The sequence below is a fragment of the Thunnus maccoyii genome, chromosome 4 (genome assembly GCF_910596095.1).
Source record: "Thunnus maccoyii chromosome 4, fThuMac1.1, whole genome shotgun sequence".
In the NCBI taxonomy this organism is placed as follows: domain Eukaryota; kingdom Metazoa; phylum Chordata; class Actinopteri; order Scombriformes; family Scombridae; genus Thunnus; species Thunnus maccoyii.
In genome coordinates this window covers 28,590,647-28,608,935 of record NC_056536.1, presented here as the reverse complement: position 1 = coordinate 28,608,935, position 18,289 = coordinate 28,590,647, and the positions used below count along the sequence as shown (strand labels likewise).

Here is an 18,289-nt window from a genome sequence, read left to right as displayed (position 1 = left end):
AAAAGAATGAACACAAAGTGACCGGTTCAACATCGTGATTTAATTTATCACTGTTGCCATCAATATTGTATCTGCAGTGTCCTTTTGCATCAAGAGATGAGGGTTTCTTTAAGAGGCATATAAGCGGTTGGCTGAGCTTCTCTGCCCAGTGATCACAAGATGTTTGGCCTTCGCCTCGATCCCTACTGTCTCCAGCACGTCCGCAACATCAGAGCCAGTCAAGGTAGTGTGCGACTTCAGCACCTGCTTCTTCTCCTTCTTCTCCTCCATCACCAACTCTACTGGTGTGTCCTCGGCAGTGTCATACTCCGAAAAGGGCAGCATAACCGTTTCCAGCAGTCCACCAACCACTCCAAGCACGGCCAGAGTGGAGCCAAGCATGTAGATCTTCAGCATGCCCCGGTTGGGCTTCTGGTTCAGCATTTCCTTAGCAAATGGGATAATCTCGCCCATGGTTTCCATTTTGTGTTGTTTGGTGAATCTGTTGAAGGAAAAGAAGAAATTCAATGTTTAGTCAGACAGAATTGTCCAAGTTTTAGTGTTGATAAACTGCAATCAATCTCTCTAGTATACACACAAAATGCTGATACAGCAACGGCAAATACTCACTTTGAAAATTCTGAGTTTTCTCAGATTTCGGCCCAGTCAGGCAATCGTAGGCAAAGACACAAGGGCAGATTCTGCAATTTAAACACAAGTGGTGCCGGGTCAACCCCCACAATGACGACAAAATACATATTCATGAGGTTGCTGCAGTTGCTTTTTTGGAGATGAGGGCTTGTTTGGGTAAAAGGGCATGAGTGTCCAGAACAAGAAGTGAAACAAATATTCCTTGTAGGTGAAAATGTGTACGTGACATCACACACGGTCTTTGTTTGTTTTGCAGCAGATACAATAACACATACTACATTATTGTTATCTATTTCCCTCAAAAGGACCTCCAACCACGCAGTGATCCTGAGTGCAGAGTAAGTATTAATCATGCAAAACATTCATATACTGCATGTCACTGATCATTGAAACATGAGTGGTTGGTTCTTGTCGCGTGGCTTGTTACCATACACATTGATCCTCATCAGGAGAGCCTGATTAGTGTCCAATCACCGTGTGTGAGGCTGTGAAGTCAGTCCCACTTATTGGCTGACAGGCCGTCTTTGACAGCTGTTTGATTATACATGGAATACCCCATATTGAACACTGTGAGATAAAGTTCATTAGAAGATAAGGTTCAATAGAATTCCCCTAATCATGCAGTCCTGAGCTGCGCTGTCTGACCATGGAGCTGACAGTAAAGCAGAGATCACAGGGGTTAATGTGCCTGTATGTGTGTGTGTGTCTTCACCTGCCCTTTGACCTTGTTCCTCACTGCAGGAGAGCAGAGAGTGAAATCAGGCAAGTGAGTTTTGCAATGTGTCTGATCTTTGTCACAGAGAGACATGTGTTATCAGCGCTCGGTGACAATGACAAGTGGCCAACAAGTGGCCCACATCATGAGATGTCTGCATGTTGGTACAACATCTGCACACCAGATAGATGATGAAAGATAGACGCTTGGCATCATAACGATTAATCCGGTTTGACTACCAATGCCTTGAAATAAGTGGAGGGTCTGAAAATTCAAAAACATCAACAAAAGCATCACTTATAAACAAAAACACATCTTTTCTACTGTATAAACTATCATTACACCTCAAAATGTCCATGTCCATCACCTTAGTAACATATATTACAAAACAACCCAAAATTGCAAAATATGAAAAAAAGTAAACAATTTCAAAATACAGAAAATAAACTAAAAAAAAAAGTACTCTTCGACACAATTCATGGTGTAATTACACTTTAAGAGGTTTATTGATCAACTTTTGAACTTTTGCTCAGCAGTGATGAAATGTGGCTAAACTCAACAACAACCTTTCCCCCGTGTTTGTGAGTTTGGTTCGTGTTTAGAACGCAGACTTTCCACAGACATTTCTGGCAATATGTCTATAATTACGCTGTAAATAATGTTCCTCTTTGAGCAACTCCGTTTGGATTCAGCACATTTATATTTGTCCCTGCTGGGAAAAGGTTGAGACTGTTTGGAGACCTTTGCCCCATATTTCTGGGTTCTTCTGCTTGAATGAACAGTCTGTCTTTATATTGGACTTCACCAAGTCAACCATGTTGTGGTTTGGGGTGTGGGGGGGCTAAAAGATGTAAAACTCTTTCAACAGGAGCTCAGGGGAGAAAAGGGTAAGTATACATAGGTTATTTTATGATGCTTATAGAAAATAGTGTAGAAATCAAAAGGAACAACGCACAGTTTTTGGTGGTTGCTGAGATTTACAGTTAAATCTGAACCACTGAACATATAATCTGTTTTTTTTACCATACTATTTAAAATGTTGCTTTTTCTATTGTTCCTTGCTTAGCAAAGTCTGGTGATTAAAGACAAGGGCTTAAAGTAAAATACAGGACAGGAAAAACTGAATATAATAATAAAATATATGGCTGTTATGACAACATATTGGTGAGGAATTCCAGTTTCTACTCCAGAGTCGCCAGTTATGATAAAAGCTGAAACTGAAACCAGTTAGACATGTTTTGAATCTGCTGGTTTACAGTAATTTACTCCGGCTGAAACCTGCTGCTCTAAATACACTGCACAAGGTAATCCTGGTTGTGCCAGGATGCTTAAGAGCTGATGTGTCATCTAATCTATTGAAGAAGTACAGGCTGGTAATTGGTTTGGAGGGTAGTTTAATTAGAGATACCAGTCAGGTCACAGAATCGGGTACAAGGAGTTATTGCTCCAGTCAATAGTTTGCCTTGTTTTAATTGCACAGAGCAAGTTATTCAAGGAGTAAAAAGAGAATTTCATTTAAAAAAAACAAACAAACATAAAATGTGAGTAAATAATAAAGAGTGGATGGATTCATAATGGCTTAAAGTTGGATTATGACTCATCATAAACATTATCCATTCTCCTGTTGAAGGTGCGTCATCACTGAGCCAATGTGCAATTTTAGGCTACGTTTTCTTGCCATAACCCAAAGAATATTCAGCAAATATATCTTGGGATCACTCCCACTACTGCAATCTTGGGATTCATTTGCATGGAAATCTAGATTTCCAATAAACTTCACAGTAAAAATCACTGGGTTAAAATTTTACAGAGTTTGGGTCAATATAGCACCAACACAATGTTCCCCAGAAAGCCTCTCAAGACAGGTTTTTTTGTTTTTACCCAGTTTTAGTGCTTCTTACAGTATCATCTACTCTACTCTTTTTAAACTTACATGTCACAGTTTATTATTGATGTTTACAACTTGTGTATCTGGGTCAAAATAACAGATTATTGTGTTCTTGTGCTATTTTGACTCAAACTGGGTAAAGTTTTAACCCAGTGATTTTTAGTTTCATTATATATAAAAATCAGCCCAAAGTTCATCAGCCTGGGACGTGACTAAACTGTTTGTTCTCCAGCATGCTACTGTTTGTTCTGGTCTTATTTTTGCAATTCTGTTTGGGGAAAAAATAATTTTCTATCGCTGTTCTTTCCAAGTAATTGTATGAGCAATGGTACAGACATTTCATTCTAAGTTTCATTCTCAATACCTTTTTTGAGCTCAGGTTCCCATTCCTTTAATTACTGTCTTGTGCCATAGTAGCAATAGCTTGATATATTTTTGTTACTGATGTACAATTAATTATTCCGATCTGTATATCAATTATTTTTATGTTATTATTGTTATTTTTCATGGGTGATAAGGAGTCGTTTCTCCAAGACAAGAGAGAAACAGAGTAAAGTACAAAGGACAAATAAAATGGCAACAAAATTAATTCAGATTCTGTACAGGCAACTTTATTTATGAGCATACAGGGATCCCAGTATAATACATACAGACTAGGTCAATATCTGTTGAATGCATCAATACAAAGTCACATATAGCTGGAGAGACAAAGAGAGAAAACTGCCCAGAATGAACCAGAAACATTTATTACAGTAAATATAAATGACATTTCATATCCTAACAGGTTGATGGCATGTGAGAGCTATGAAATTATTGGCAAGTTATGGTTATACTTGTGGCCTTAATGTTAATGATTTGTCAGTTTGAACATATATTGTTATATATCATATAATTTATCATAACATATTATATGATCTATAACAAATCATAGCTATATGGATCTTTTTTTTATTTATTTTTTTAAAAAAGGAAGGAAAAACTTTAGAAAAAATAAAACTCAACACAAACAGATTAACATAAGGAATGTAATAAAAATAAGAAACAACTTTATCAGAATAAATAATATTAGTATGGCTTAATGGAAGCAGGAAGCATGCAGTTTTTCCATAATCTATTGTACTTACAGGTGCAGGTTAGCTAAAGGAGAACATTTTACACATCAACAATTGATGAAGCACAATAATGTTCATCTTATTGCATTGTGTGTATTTTCTTAAACAGCATGTGACAACGATCTTTATACACTTGTACACTGAGTGCCCGGATTAAAATAAACTCTCCTTGATCAAGAGCTGTGATATAAAGCCTTCACGACATCAGAGGTCAGGGATCAACTTCACCATGAATGAGATGAACATTCAAGTGGAGCTCAGCAGCAGGTAATCCCATCACGGCCCCTTTTAGGAGAGACAATCCTTTGAATACTGTCTGAAGTCTACCCTGTGCATCGGAGCTAAAGTGTGTCTTGTGTGCGTGAATGTGATCCGTGTGCTTCTATGTGGTTGTCGGGAAGCTTCATAGGCACTCTTTCCAAAATAAATTGTCCCACTGACTGTGGACCCTCTCAGACCAATTAGGTCCGTCAAAGGGATCAACCACTTCTCGTTCTCAGAGTACTGGTAGGGGAGCTGCTGACACAAAACAGCCGCATGCTGAGTCAGCACCGCAACACTGACCTGCAGAGGGCAGAGACACACACACAGGGTGAGAAACACACATTTGCCAGCTGTACTAAGAATCAGACACAAACAGGCACAGAAAGATCTTGACATTTTGTTTGTGTATTCTTTTGTGACAGGCTTTTACTACTAATAATCCCTTAGGAAACAAGCATGTGCAAGTATTTATTCTGCTGTTTTTTATGAATGTTTTTTGTTCTCAGGTCTCTCTTGAAAAAGAGATCTCAATCTCAGTGAGACTACCTGATTAAATAAAGTTTAAATAAATAATTTCCATATAGTATTGTCTCAAATTGAAGGACCTGCTGAATTATTATTATTCTGGTCACCAAACTTCACACACAATTAATCGTTTTGAGGCATTTTTAAAGAAAAAATGTCCAAATTCTCTAATTCCAGCATCTCCTAATGTGTATACGCCCATTAACATCATGGGTGAGGATCTAATCTAAGTACCTGGGTGTCCAACACTGACACTGTGTACAAGAAGGGGATGAGCAGACTCTACTTTCTGAATGTTTTACTTGAACCTACCAACTAAAATACTGTTTTTCCATGTAAACTTCATGCAGCCTTCACATGACTGAACAAACTCCAGTCTGCACAGGCTTGTCGTTTCTGTTTTTACCATACCTGAAAACAAAAGAGAAACGTTTCGTCAGTCCCGCTGCGGTATCAGAAATGTAAAACTCAAGAACATCAGGTGAATCAGGTGAAGCTGACACTGACCCGTTCAGGTTGGCTGGCTCCGAGTGGTAGACGTGCTTGCCCTGCTCGGCGAAAGTGGGCGTGTGGTGCGTGCCGCTCTGACTCTGACTGGCCTTCAGTGGGTAGTAATGGCTCTTCAGTTCAACATGGTTCATGGGAAGGGGCATGTAATTTGTCGCGTGTACGTTCCCATTGACCTGCGGCGCCTTGGGGTCCAGCCTGTCAGAGTTGGGATGTTTGCAGTTATTGTTCTGCAGGGACACGTCGATCACCTTGATGTCTGGGATGCTGGCCTGCCTCAAGACCAGCTCTGAGTGGGCCAGCTGCAGCTTCTTCATGTGGTTGATGGCTACGGCAGCGTTGAAGGCTTGCTGTGAAGTGATTATAGACAAGAGGTTGGAGAACAGATCTGAGAGCCATAACATAGCTTGAGTTTATGATGATGTATAGGAGATAGGACTGACATTGAGAGACATTAAATCTGAGCACACAATCGACTCATTTTTACTGCTGAAAAATCAAGTGTACTTTGGATTGGTAAAAGCCCTACATCAGCCTTCAGTGGCCTTGATTACAGAACAATATCTACTAAACTGTCCTTAATCAGGAAGGATTTAGGTAGGCGTCTGATTAATCCACTATAAACTGCCGGCCCTCAATGAGATTACCACCTCAAAGCCAAGAAATAAATGGGGACTGACCTTCCACTTGGACTTAGCAAAGTTCTTTTGGATCTGAACGCTGACGGAATAGTAGATGTCCTGGCTCCGGGCCGTCTTCCCGATAATCCTGGAAAACAGATGACAGAACGGGAGCTCAGTTTTATTTCTAGGTACAGTAGAGGTTAATCCTGAATCCATCTGTGTGACCTGACACTATGTGGATTCATTCCAACATGCTGTATTACATCTATTTCTTTCATCAATGAGTCTGTCGTCTCATCAAAATGTTATGAAATGAAAGAGAAAGTCCCGTTTCCTTTTGTACTGTACAAATTCTGATGATGTAAGTTAATTTCCCATGAAATGGCTCGACAAAACCCTTAAAAATATTCTGGTGTAGAAACGATAAGAAATTTGAATGGCTGTTATGGCAAGTTAATTCATATTTATTGCAGTTTCTCCAGTTGTATATACAGTAGCAGGCTAAATGATTTTATCAGTGATTTATGAATTTTGTTGTAGACAATGACGGTCTGAAGATTTGATTAATAAAGTTGTTTAAGTTATTTCTCTATTTTTGGACTTTCTCCGTTGTGTGGAACTCTGGTTTATATGAATTTATGGTGTCTTAAAGGCCCATGTGTGACTGTTATAGTTATATGATGGCACAATAATTAAAAAATCTTTGTTTCATTGTTCACTTATCTAGGAGAGCAACTACTTCTAACTGGGATTAGAGCTATTTAGTGAAAATCAATACTAACAAATTATTAAATTTGCTACATTTATAACTTTCAAGACATGAAATGAATCTATTGTTACATGTTATGTTAACTGAGGTACAGTAGCCTGCAGTACAGATGGTGAAAAACAAATGTAAATGTATTGCAGGAAATTATTAAAATGCTCCAATGACACAAGGCTGATGATTGACACTCACCAGGGATGTCTGAGCGCTTGTTCAGTTGAGTAGCGCATGAGGGGATTCTTCTGCATCATGTTACGTATGAAATCTTTAGCTGCGGATAAAAAAAGATGACGCACATGTTAGAGCTCTGTGTGGAGGAATAAAGCAGCTGCGGTGGACTACACAATATGTCTGTGCTAATGCTCGGCGTGTTTACCGGATTCAGAAATGTCATCCCAGAAGGGCGAGTCAAACTCATACTGAGCCTTCATGATCTTGGAGAAGAGTCGAGTCTCACTTTCTTCATAAAAAGGGGGATATCCACAGAGTCTGTAAAGAAATGCCCCACAGTAAGATGCATGTGTTCATGTGTGAAGAGCTGTATGTATAGTAGATGCTCACTAGGTGGTGCTATGACTCAGTCAGTGCATCATTATTCTGTATTTAGGTAACTGTGTCATGCTAAACACATGCATGACCAGCAATGGCTTTTAATCTGACAATCCTGCTACTTAATAAAGAAAAAACTGGAGCAGATTTACAATGTTAGGCGTCTAATTTTGACTGAAACACCTCTTTCCTCTCCATATATCTATTTACTAAAGTATGCACCACATTCTCCATGGTTTATACTCACAGAATATAGGTGATAACTCCAATAGACCAGCAGTCCACTGCATTGCTGTAGGGCTTCTGTGCCAAAACCTCAGGAGCTGAAAGTGAGGAGAAGATGTCAGAGCTCTGCCAGTGATTAGTCTAATTAGTGTTCAGAGAAACAAGGGTATAAATATTACATCTCGTCTGTACTGTCTGGCTAAGTTACACCCCTACGTGTCTTACATTTCTATGAGCCTCAGTAAGTATCCATACATCATTCATTACTTACCTACATATCCCGGAGTGCCGCAGGCTGTCGACATGATGCCGTTGTCTACCATCTTTGAGAGGCCAAAATCACTGATCATGATCTTGGAGTCCTCGGCCTGACTGTAGTACAAGATGTTCTCTGGCTGCACGGAGACAAACAGACAGGAGAGATGTTCACACACTGATGTCCTCACAGTGTTACCTCACCTGCGGCGGAACAAAATCTTTCTGTGAAAGTGTAAGAATATCAATGCTGTAAATGGAACATTACCATTAAAAGTTAAAGTCTTGCAGTAAAATATATATTTAAGTATACAGGCTATGGGTGTATAAAGAATGAGATTTGAACTTAACTTTATAGTTCAATATTATGGAAAATATGCTTATTTGCTTTCTTGGCGAGAGTTAGATGAGAAGATCAATACCACTCTCATGTGACAGTGGTATCAATCTTCTCATCTAACGTCTCTGCAATAAAGCAAATAAGCATATTTCCCAAGATGTCAAACTATTTCTTTAAGCATTAAAAGTAAAAATTCTGAAAAGCAGAGTAGGCCATTTAAACTCTGAGAAGTTTTAGTTTATTAATTTAGCGCATTATTCTACCTAAGAGACAACTGAATTATACAGTATCAGACAAATAAAAAGTCATTAAATATGATGTAATGGAGAAAAGGTATATATTTTAACATTTCATCTAGGATCCAGTAATGTGGCTTCATCCTGACAATGTATTTGGGTAAAAATATTTTGTATTATTCAACCTTTGAATGTGAATATCTGTGTTTTCATGATGTTGTCTGGTTTATACCTTGAGGTCACGATGCACTATGCCGTTTTGGTGCAGATAGCTGACGGCCTGCAGAACCTGCTGGATCACCCTGCTGGCATCCTTCTCTGAGTACACGCCCCGGTCCAGTATACGGTCAAAGAGCTCCCCGCCTGAAACTCTGGTAAGGAGATAACACTCGCATCAATATCTCATCTCAGAGCACCCTTCACGTTTGAAAAATCCAATTTTAATTTTCCAACTTGATTTTTTTTAATAATGTTTAAAAAAAAAATCATGTAAAACTCACAGCTGCATGACAAGATAATAATGAGTCCGACTTTCGTAGAAATCGTCCATCCCCACGACGTTCTCGTGTTTGATTCTGTTTAAAGAAACAAGGTGCTTTAATCATGACATTGCTGTCATAATCCCACAACATTTACACAGTTTCAACATAAAAAAACATCTCAAAGAGAAAGCAGATCAATGGGATTCCTTCTTACACTGAGAACAGAGAGAATGTGAAATGAAAATTGAAGGCTCATGAAAATTCACTTGTGATTTACCTCCTCAACACGGCAATCTCATTCTCCAGATTGAGGTCCCTCTTCTGTTTCTTCTTCACACACTTCATGGCAAACATCTTTCCCGTCTTCTTCTCCTTCACCATGTAAACCTCGGAGAACGCCCCCCTGTTAATTAACACATAAGCACGTCGTAAATGAGTTGTGTGTTGATGCCATCGCTGATTGCTTTGAAACATCACAGGAAGCGATAACAAGCCGCCCCCAGAGAGAGGAAATGAACCTCCTCTCTTATTAGAACGAGGGGGCATTGTTAATAAAATATGATGACCTCAACGGCTCAGAGTGTCGATCAGACACAGCTATGGTTTGTTTTCATTTCTTCAAATTTTGAGTCCCATTTGTCTGTATGAGGATGTTAAGCAAAACATATTTTGTTCACTCTTAAATTGAAATTTTCTTTAAATTTGTGTTTGATAATTACCTCTGATGACTTCAACTTCAGACTTAGTTTCATGATGTTATTTCAGTGGTGGAGGCAGTATTCTAATATTATTATTTACGTACAAATAGCATCATACCACACTATAAAAATACTCCATTACAAATAAAAGTATTGTGTTAAAACATCACTGAAGTAAAAATGTAAAAGAATATCTAAGTATTATCTGCAAAATGTAATTTAAATATCAAAAATCATGCAGAATGAGCCATGTGTCTGTTATATTATTATATTATTGGGTTATTAATAAAAGTACAATAATAAAAAGTACAATATTTCCACTGAAATGTAGTAAAATAGAAGCATAAAGTTGCATAAAATGAAAATACTTCAGTGAAGTACAAGTAACTCAAAATTATACCTATGTAGAGTATTTGAGTAAATGTATTTTCCACCACTGTGCTATTTCTCTTTGCCTAATTGTGTCTCACATGGATAGAAACTGCCTGATCTGAATTTCTTGGAGAGCTTCAGAATTAAAATAAACACACAGCAAAAATAGCGATATCTAGGGGTTCAATTAAGGTCCACTTAAGATCTCTGTGGCTTAGCTTTTCACATGTCAGAGGCTTGTTATTCTGCTCTATGCTGTCCTGTGTCCATGCTATCTTCAGCGTTGTCTGGGAATAGTTGTTCTACCAGGTGGATTAGGCCCTTTATCCCTGACGCAATGGAAACAGTGGCGGGCTGTGGGCTTGAGGCGCAAAGGTCAGAAACTGAGCATGTGCGGCAGAGATCCTTGGGAACAACAAGCTCTTGGATATGGTACAGGGCCAGGTCACAGACAGGTGTCAAGGGTAGAGGTCTGAAATGGGATACCGCAGCCCTGCCCTCCGTCTGTAAGGTGATGACACTGACCCTGAAGGATGAAGGAATTACGTCTAATGAACACTCAGGGCTGCTGGAGAACAACAAAAAAAATGATGTGAACTACTTTCTGTTTTTCTTCCACATTTTGCATATTTGCTAACATGTGTGTCACATTTAGCAGGCAATGTCAGACACACACACACACACACACACACACTGCCTCATGCTTGCTCAGTAGTGAGCTGCCTCCGCAGCATCATCACAGCACTTCACATCCCATTGCTCATCTGATTTCTCCTTGGTTACCACAGCTCATTTTCTTTGTCGGATCTCCTCGAAGCTTATTGTGACCCTCAAGAGAAATCATCAATCAAGCCTTGAACACAAATGCCAGGCAGCAGCTTTTTTTTTTTTTCTTAACATAAAAAGCCGAAGGACAATCAGAAATCACTGACGCGCTAACTTGAGTGTGTAAATTTGCAAGCTTAAAACTCCAAAAGCTGACCAAAACGAAATTGCTCTGTGCTTTCTGGGACATTCTCGGGGTTACTCTTAAGCCTGAAGAGACTTTCGTTCTGATTACCAGGAAACCATTAGAGTTTTGTTTATGCTATGTGTGATTAGGCCCTATGGGAAAGACTTATTTCCATCCCTGCTGGTTTCTTTTCCTTTTAGTATGACGTACAACAAAAAAACTACTAAACCGTACACCTGAGAGACAGCAAAACAGCTCAGTGAGTTCACTCTGCTGACATCTTCAACAGAAATAAGAGCAGTCCAGCAAAATCAGACAGTAACAGTAAACTTTCAACATCCTTTTGTGTCTCTGTTTTCGTTCCTTGTGTTTACATGTAATTATGTCTTGTTTTTTTCAGGCTTTCGATTTATTTCTGATGCTTCTGATGATCCGCAATAGAAATAAACTTGACCTATCACAAAAACTTCATCCACTTTTCCATCAAAATCCTGCTAAGCGTTTGGGGAAATAACAGTAATTGCTGCAAACTAATTGCACCACATATTAGACCTCGCAGCATTTTCATAACGAGGATGTGCCGCACCCAGGAGGACCTCGCCTCCTTCACAGTCCAATCATCACCAATGTGTTCAGCTGAAACTTCTCTCCAGCCCTCGACTAAGATCCGCTTTGTTTTCCCGCAACATGCTGACATCACACCGGCAGCCCTCATTTCCTCACACCTTTATTTACTGTTGGCCTCTGATCTGCTCTTCTCCGGCCGCTCGCTCAGTACTTAAGAGCTCTAGAAGACCATGATGACCTTATAAAATTCAGGCCAGCAAAAGAGACCAGTGTGCACAGTAACATGCTACGAAACTTTATCTTTAGCTGGATTTTAATGACTATTTCTTTAAATTACCGCAGGTGAATTTGACACCAAGTGTTTTCATTCATTTCTAATTAGATTTTTACAGTTTCTTCTCTTTTTTGTGAGTAGGATTGTCAAAATCTACACTGACTACAGAGAAAACAATTTCGATCGAAGATGTTATTGTTGTTTTTTTGTGAATGAACTGCTAATCTGATTCCTCAGCCAGACAAAACCCTCCGACAGTGTCTTGCAGTCTAAGACTTTAGTAAAGTAGGCCTCCTCGTGTCAATCCAATCAAACCAGTAATCTGTCCTCCAACACCTACAACACATTGAGGTCTTTAATCATGCCATGTCCTAGTATATCAAAGTTTTACTGTAGTTCCCTTTGATATCACTAAAGCAAAACATCCAGCAATGCAAAATTTCAGGGGTTCTGAGAAATACAGGAAGAAATAGTTCAGTATGTACAAAAGCTAACAACAGGAAATTAAACGTGCTAAACCCGATAAACAGTAAGATAAACATTAGAATAAATCAATACTATGCATGTAAATGAATGGTGTTATCTTGAAATGAGTTAAATTTACTTACGATCCCAACTCCTCCATGAAGTCAAACACCTCCTGGATGTTTTCAGTGTTTTTCTTCCACACATAGTCGGCCTCTTGACGACCCATGTCTGCAGAAGCTTCAACGGGGATTTCTTTCAGTGGCAAAGAGAAAGAGAAAACGTAAGAATAGACGTCACTTAAGGCAGAAGTGACACGGATGACAGGAGATTCCTTTGCATGTGTAATTTCTGCATGCATTTACAAAAAAAGGCAGCAATAATCCTGAGCTTAATGTCCAGACTCTCTCTTCGTCATAATCATACACAGACAGACAGTCATTCGGGATTATTAAAGAGTCATGAGAAGGCAGGTGTGAAGGTTGGTGCGTCGGCTGCGCTGCTCAGACTGTCTGAGGTCTGCTGGAGGACGCAACAGATGACAGACATGAGTCTTTGTCTGGCAGACAAAAGGTTGACGCACTAATCCGCGCTGTAACTAGCACACAGGAAGGTACAGCCGTGCCAGGACTGGCCCATACTGGACCGATGCCAAATGATATGATGCTGCTGTGTATGAATACAGCAGATGATGATGTCAAACGAAAAAAAAAGGAGGAAAGTAAAGGGAATCTGTCGCCTGATTTTTTTTCTGCATTTGCCAGAAAATGTGTATTTGAAAATTAATTAATCATCAAAGCTATTCCCAAAATTGCAAACTTAAGATTTCTTTACAGAGCTCCTTGAACAATTCTGATGACCATACGGTAAGATCAGCAAAATATGAGGCATCGCTGAAATAATGAACATCTATAGGGATTAAGAGGTGGAAAAGAATGACTTATCCAATAAAACTGAAGTCTCTGAGAAGGATTAGGAACACTTTGAATGAGCAGGTTACCCAGTTTGGTCTCCTGCCCTCTTTTCTCTTATATAAGGGATTAGTAACTCCTGATCTGGAGACCTGACCTTGTCACAGGTAAAAAGCCTCAAGCATGTAACTTTAAATACTAGATAGATGCATGAACTGCTACCAGAAAACACTTGTTGAACATATAAGTGTGTAAGAATGTATGAACAACAGATGAGGATTTTTAAAAAAGTCAGTTTTTGAGCCAATCTCACTTTCAATTTCTTCTTCATTAACTAGAATTCTGCAGCACAAAACATTTAAGACATCGGTATACTGATGTATCTCTGAGTATCCACAATGATTCAACAACATCTACTCACTGACTCATTATCTCTGGGGCTTTTTTTTTTCTTTCTCAGCAGCAAAGGGTCTCGCACCTTTTATTCCCCTGTTGCCCACTCTTGCTTTCCTCTCCTGCAGTAATTCTTTTTCTCTCACTGCACTGTGTTGTTATTTAGAAGCACAGGTCAGAGAGGATCTCTGGTGCACGCTGCTGTATCTGACACACACACACACACACACACTCTCATCCGGAGGAAAACAATGGATGCCGGAGGATGTGTACAAAAACCACAAAACAGCAAATGCACATGTAAAACCTGCAGCAGTGATCCAAATGAGTTATCTTTTTTTGAAAACACGCCAGCAGAAATTCTTCCTGCGCCCTGCTCTCCCTTTACCAACCGATTTACAGTCGAGATTTTACAATGATGCGAAAAATACAATGCGAGGATAATAACACGGCGTGACAGAGAGCAGAGAGACTCGTTGCTCTGACTGTGGATGCTCTCATGCCACCAGCTGGACCAAGTCGGCTGCGGCATCCGCGGAAAGATCAAACTGCGGCAAAAGGGGAATGATCAGACATTCAGTTCAAGCTGGAAGCACACAGCTCTCAAGCCTGAGCGAGAAACGCAATCAATTATGTTTTGACCCATAATATGACTCATGGTGCTAAATGTAACAACGCACAAAACTACCAACATTACGAATGCAAATTAGACACCACTGGCTCCTCTACCTGATTCTTGTCCGTAAAACACGTCTTCAAACTGCAGATCTACACATTAAACACCAGTGGTTTTGAGTCATCCAGATCCAAGAATTCACTTCATTCAGAAGATGTTCATTCAGCAGCAGACTGATTCAGACTTACCTTGAGACTCTGCGCTGTAGGAGCTCTGTTCAGACTCTCCTACCAGAAGCTCGCCGAGGTCTGGACAGATTACTTTGTCTGGGACTTTACTAATAGCCTACCTGTTGTCAGGTCGGAGATTACATCCATGGAGAGAGGCGAGGGGAGGGGCTGACAATCTCACAGGTGCTCATTGAGAGTTGAGTCACAGACTTCAGGTTGTTGCTGCTCTTTGGCTGCACAACATTGAGGTTTATGTAGAAAACGTCTTGCGCAGGAATGGGCAGATTTTTTTTTTCTCCAAAACTGCCTGATTCAAAACAGTTCAGGCCATGTGCACGCGCATGCGCAGGTATGCGCACAGCTGTTTGGATTTTGGTGTATCAGCACTAATGACTTATAAATCAATGAAAGCTACCGAGGCTGGGTGAATACTTTATATAAGCACTGTAGTAAATAATTAAGATGATTTATAGATCAGTTTGAAGCCATTAATAATGCTGTGAATAATCAGTTTAATGGTGTTTATCATAAAAATGCATTTATAAATGTTTGTAATGCATTACATTATAAATACACGCCATCAAGTCTATGAGTATAAATGTACATAAGTCATTAATAAAGGGTTTTTATAATGACAGTATCAGTTATTAATACATGGTAAAATGTGCCACGAGACCCATCAATGTTTGACAGTTAATGAAATTGAAAACTGTAATTTATTTTTTAACAGATTTCTGCACTCCAGAGGTGTCAGCTGAAGCTACAGCTAAATGTTAATAAACTGTTAATAAATAAATGTTGGTCCAGATGCTTTGCAGCTCTGGAACTGAAACAAACCAAAACAACACAGCAAATGTCCTGCTGGAGGAGGATAAACTATTTTGATATTTTTTAATGAATTAATTGACTATTAATGATTAATGAACCATGATGGAAGTCACTGGTTACATTCTATAAACTCTTTATGAAGGGTGTCTCATTAGAAAGTTTTGCAGATTAACGTATTTGGAAACTTTGTTTTCACATCTCCTCAGCTTACGCAGGGGTCACAGACCTCGATGTACTACACTGCTCTAGACATATGTTGCATTACACACCGTGGTCTTAAGAGACATCTTTTAACAGGCTTATGTATTAATCTGCATCAGGTGCTCATTTCACCTGCCACACAGGGAGCCACACAGCGTGCAGCGACATGGGACAGGTTATAACACAGTTGGCCTTCTCTGTTCATGTGTTTACTGCACACAAACTCAAAGGACACCAAACAAGTCTGCTTGTGCCATGCAAAAAATTAATTATCCACAAGCACAAAAGCATGACAACTGCAGATACTGAGCTGCAGTCATGTCATGCTTTTTATCTGCCAGAACCTCAAAGGCTTCAGTGTTGATCTGGTGTGACTCTACCTGCTCGGATGAGTTTCATAGCTTCACAGCTGCAGCCTACCTGAGTATGTGCTGTAAATAGACAGAGAGAATATCAATAGCTGGACTCATTCATCGTGTTGTCATGGATACTGGTTCAAGAAGATGTCATGGTCATCTTCCATTTCAGATTTTTTTTTTAGAATCAGAAAGAGAGGTCCTTTACAATCAGGAGAGAAGATATCAGGTCTGCAGGAGACAGTAGCTTCTGTAATGAGAGTGCCAGGTTTGATGACGGATGTTAAACTGCACAAAAGCAGCAAGTGTTTGAGCAGCATTAAAGAACACTGATAAAGAGTTGTGCTTATAACCCAGACTATCATGCAAATTATTCAAAAATATTAAACCTAACAAATCTAATACTATATTTTCATAGCCGTGGGGTTGAATATATAAGAGCGTGTAAATGTATAATTCAGTGATATAATGATCACAAGGCTGTTGTCCTTGAAATCCTCTTCTGGTATATATAAATTATGGACTACATTATTGTAACAGCTATTTTGTTAGTGCTGTTCCTGATTAGCATTATAAATAGCTCACAGTATAACACACTATAATTAAACTTGCTAGTTGTAAGCAGAAGGACATTTTTAAGTCTTAATGTAGAGTATTTGTCAACAGTTATAACCTCTCTTATGAAGACTTTTTTACTATATTGTCATTCATTATTTGTTTTTACACCAGCCTCCACGTATGGGTGCCTACAGGAGGAGTTATAGTTGTTGACAATTACATTATAGTGTGTTATAAACCATTTAATCAATGCATATAGTATACTGCTAATAACAATTAAAGTTTAAAGTGGGATTATATGTTAATTTAGGCAAAGCTGCAACATAATCTACATTTTCTTTTTACATTTTTATCTATATTTATTGTTTTACATGAGATGGATTTTAACACTCAAACAGTCAACTTTTTCATGATTTATAGAATAAACATTTCAAATCACATTGCATTGGGTCTTAAGAGTGTCTGTAATTTCATATACTGATATAGTGATGTAGTACAAATCCTTGAGACAGCTCATGGATAAAAATAACCGTCAGGAATATTTATTCTGGTGAATTAAATACGTGACAAGTCAAGGTGCTTCATCACATTGATGCAAAAATTACATATAAATCTGATATTTCCATGAAGCAGTTCTGCTCGTTGGCATCACACACCCAGATATTACAGGGATATACATCATAACACAGCATTAACATCTCTGATGTTTGATGAATCTATATATTATTATCTCAATTTTCTCCTTTTACTCATCTACATCTGACAGCTGGAATTACTGATTACTTTGCAGATAAAGATTTTACATACAAAAATCCTTAAAGCCTTATTTTAAGGTGACAAGATCCAGTAAGAACATGTTTTCAATGCAGACTTGTTTAAAGTATTTCCCAAGTGTAGTATAGGTTTTGGGAAATACTATACAGTAAGTATAGTATTCTTCCTTATTTCTAGATACAGAATTAAATACATTTCTAAAACATTTTTAAGTTTAAGGTCGATATACAGTATTAAAGCACTGGTTGATTTTTTGTCACTTGATAAATAATAAAGTTTTAGGGATCAAATATACAGAAAAGTTGATTGCAGATTAAACTGTTCAGCAGTATTGTTTAGTAAGAATAAGCCTACTTTTACATTGTAGTACTGATTTTACTGAAGTAAAGTATTTGAGTCCTTTATCCTCCATAAATCACTGACATCAGGCCTGACTCGTGTAACCTTACTTCACCAGCAGGATAACTGTACATCAAGAGAAACAACAAGATCAGTTTGAACTTTTTAACCACCCGCCAGCGGGATTATCCAAGAGTCCACGTTCACTTATGTCATGAACGTGATGTAAAACAAAGCTGTCCATTCTCCTCAGAGAAAAAAACTAAACACTTAACACCATCTCAGGCTCTTAAGATCCATTGCGACTAAACTAATGGCCGAAGGGATTACACTAAAGGGATCAGGTAGATGTTCAATGCCTTTTATAAACCGGTTGGTTAATGAACTGTTCTGAAGTGTAGCAGCTCACATGTAAAGGAGAAAAGTTATAGCAGACATTTATATTTATTATCTACAGACTTGCAATCAGGATTTAAATCCAGAGTTATTTTGGTGTAAAGTATATAAAATGTTACATAAGATGATTTAATTGATGCGAAAACTGCTCATTGCTCACATAACATGAGATTAACTTTACCGCTACTGCTTGCAGTAAATTAATGACCCGTGTTTGATATCTGAACACAATCAAGGTTATA

The 18,289-nt window shown here is 38.7% G+C and overlaps 2 protein-coding genes across 4 annotated transcripts; both read right to left on the bottom strand.

Annotated features, from left to right (window-relative positions):
* Nucleotides 1-25: 25 nt before the first annotated feature.
* Nucleotides 26-656, bottom strand: g0s2 (G0/G1 switch 2). Its single transcript, XM_042409942.1, has 2 exons — nucleotides 610-656; nucleotides 26-481 (listed from the first exon to the last, which is right to left on the bottom strand). Exon 2 carries the CDS (start codon nucleotides 460-462, stop codon nucleotides 109-111), a length of 354 nt encoding a protein of 117 aa, XP_042265876.1. The 5' UTR covers nucleotides 463-481; nucleotides 610-656; the 3' UTR covers nucleotides 26-108.
* Nucleotides 657-3,822: 3,166 nt separating this feature from the next.
* camk1gb (calcium/calmodulin-dependent protein kinase IGb) lies at nucleotides 3,823-14,908 on the bottom strand. 3 transcript variants are annotated; one of them, XM_042409238.1, is made up of 13 exons: nucleotides 14,715-14,908; nucleotides 12,589-12,700; nucleotides 9,395-9,520; nucleotides 9,136-9,210; nucleotides 8,868-9,006; nucleotides 8,076-8,199; nucleotides 7,827-7,902; nucleotides 7,407-7,519; nucleotides 7,223-7,301; nucleotides 6,322-6,409; nucleotides 5,642-5,991; nucleotides 5,447-5,545; nucleotides 3,823-4,909 (listed from the first exon to the last, which is right to left on the bottom strand). In XM_042409238.1, the coding sequence occupies exons 1-12, from the start codon at nucleotides 14,740-14,742 to the stop codon at nucleotides 5,488-5,490; spliced, it is 1,368 nt and encodes a 455-aa protein (XP_042265172.1). In that variant the 5' UTR covers nucleotides 14,743-14,908; the 3' UTR covers nucleotides 3,823-4,909; nucleotides 5,447-5,487. The 3 variants fall into 3 exon arrangements, with proteins under 3 accessions (XP_042265172.1, XP_042265174.1, XP_042265173.1); XM_042409240.1 differs by lacking the exon at nucleotides 14,715-14,908 and adding an exon at nucleotides 14,614-14,705; XM_042409239.1 differs by lacking the exon at nucleotides 14,715-14,908 and adding an exon at nucleotides 14,479-14,567.
* Nucleotides 14,909-18,289: the final 3,381 nt, after the last annotated feature.

Excerpts from the sequence above, each read along its gene's own strand:
- g0s2 (XM_042409942.1), bottom strand. The coding sequence starts at position 462 with ATGGAAACCATGGGCGAGATTATCCCATTTGCTAAGGAAATGCTGAAC.
- camk1gb (XM_042409238.1), bottom strand. The coding sequence starts at position 14,742 with ATGGATGTAATCTCCGACCTGACAACAG. Across the intron at positions 8,200-8,867 it reads TAGTGCATCGTGACCTCAAG|CCAGAGAACATCTTGTACTA; the intron begins GTATAAACCAGA and ends GTCTCCGTGCAG. Across the intron at positions 7,903-8,075 it reads CGGCACTCCGGGATATGTAG|CTCCTGAGGTTTTGGCACAG; the intron begins GTAAGTAATGAA and ends CCTCACTTTCAG.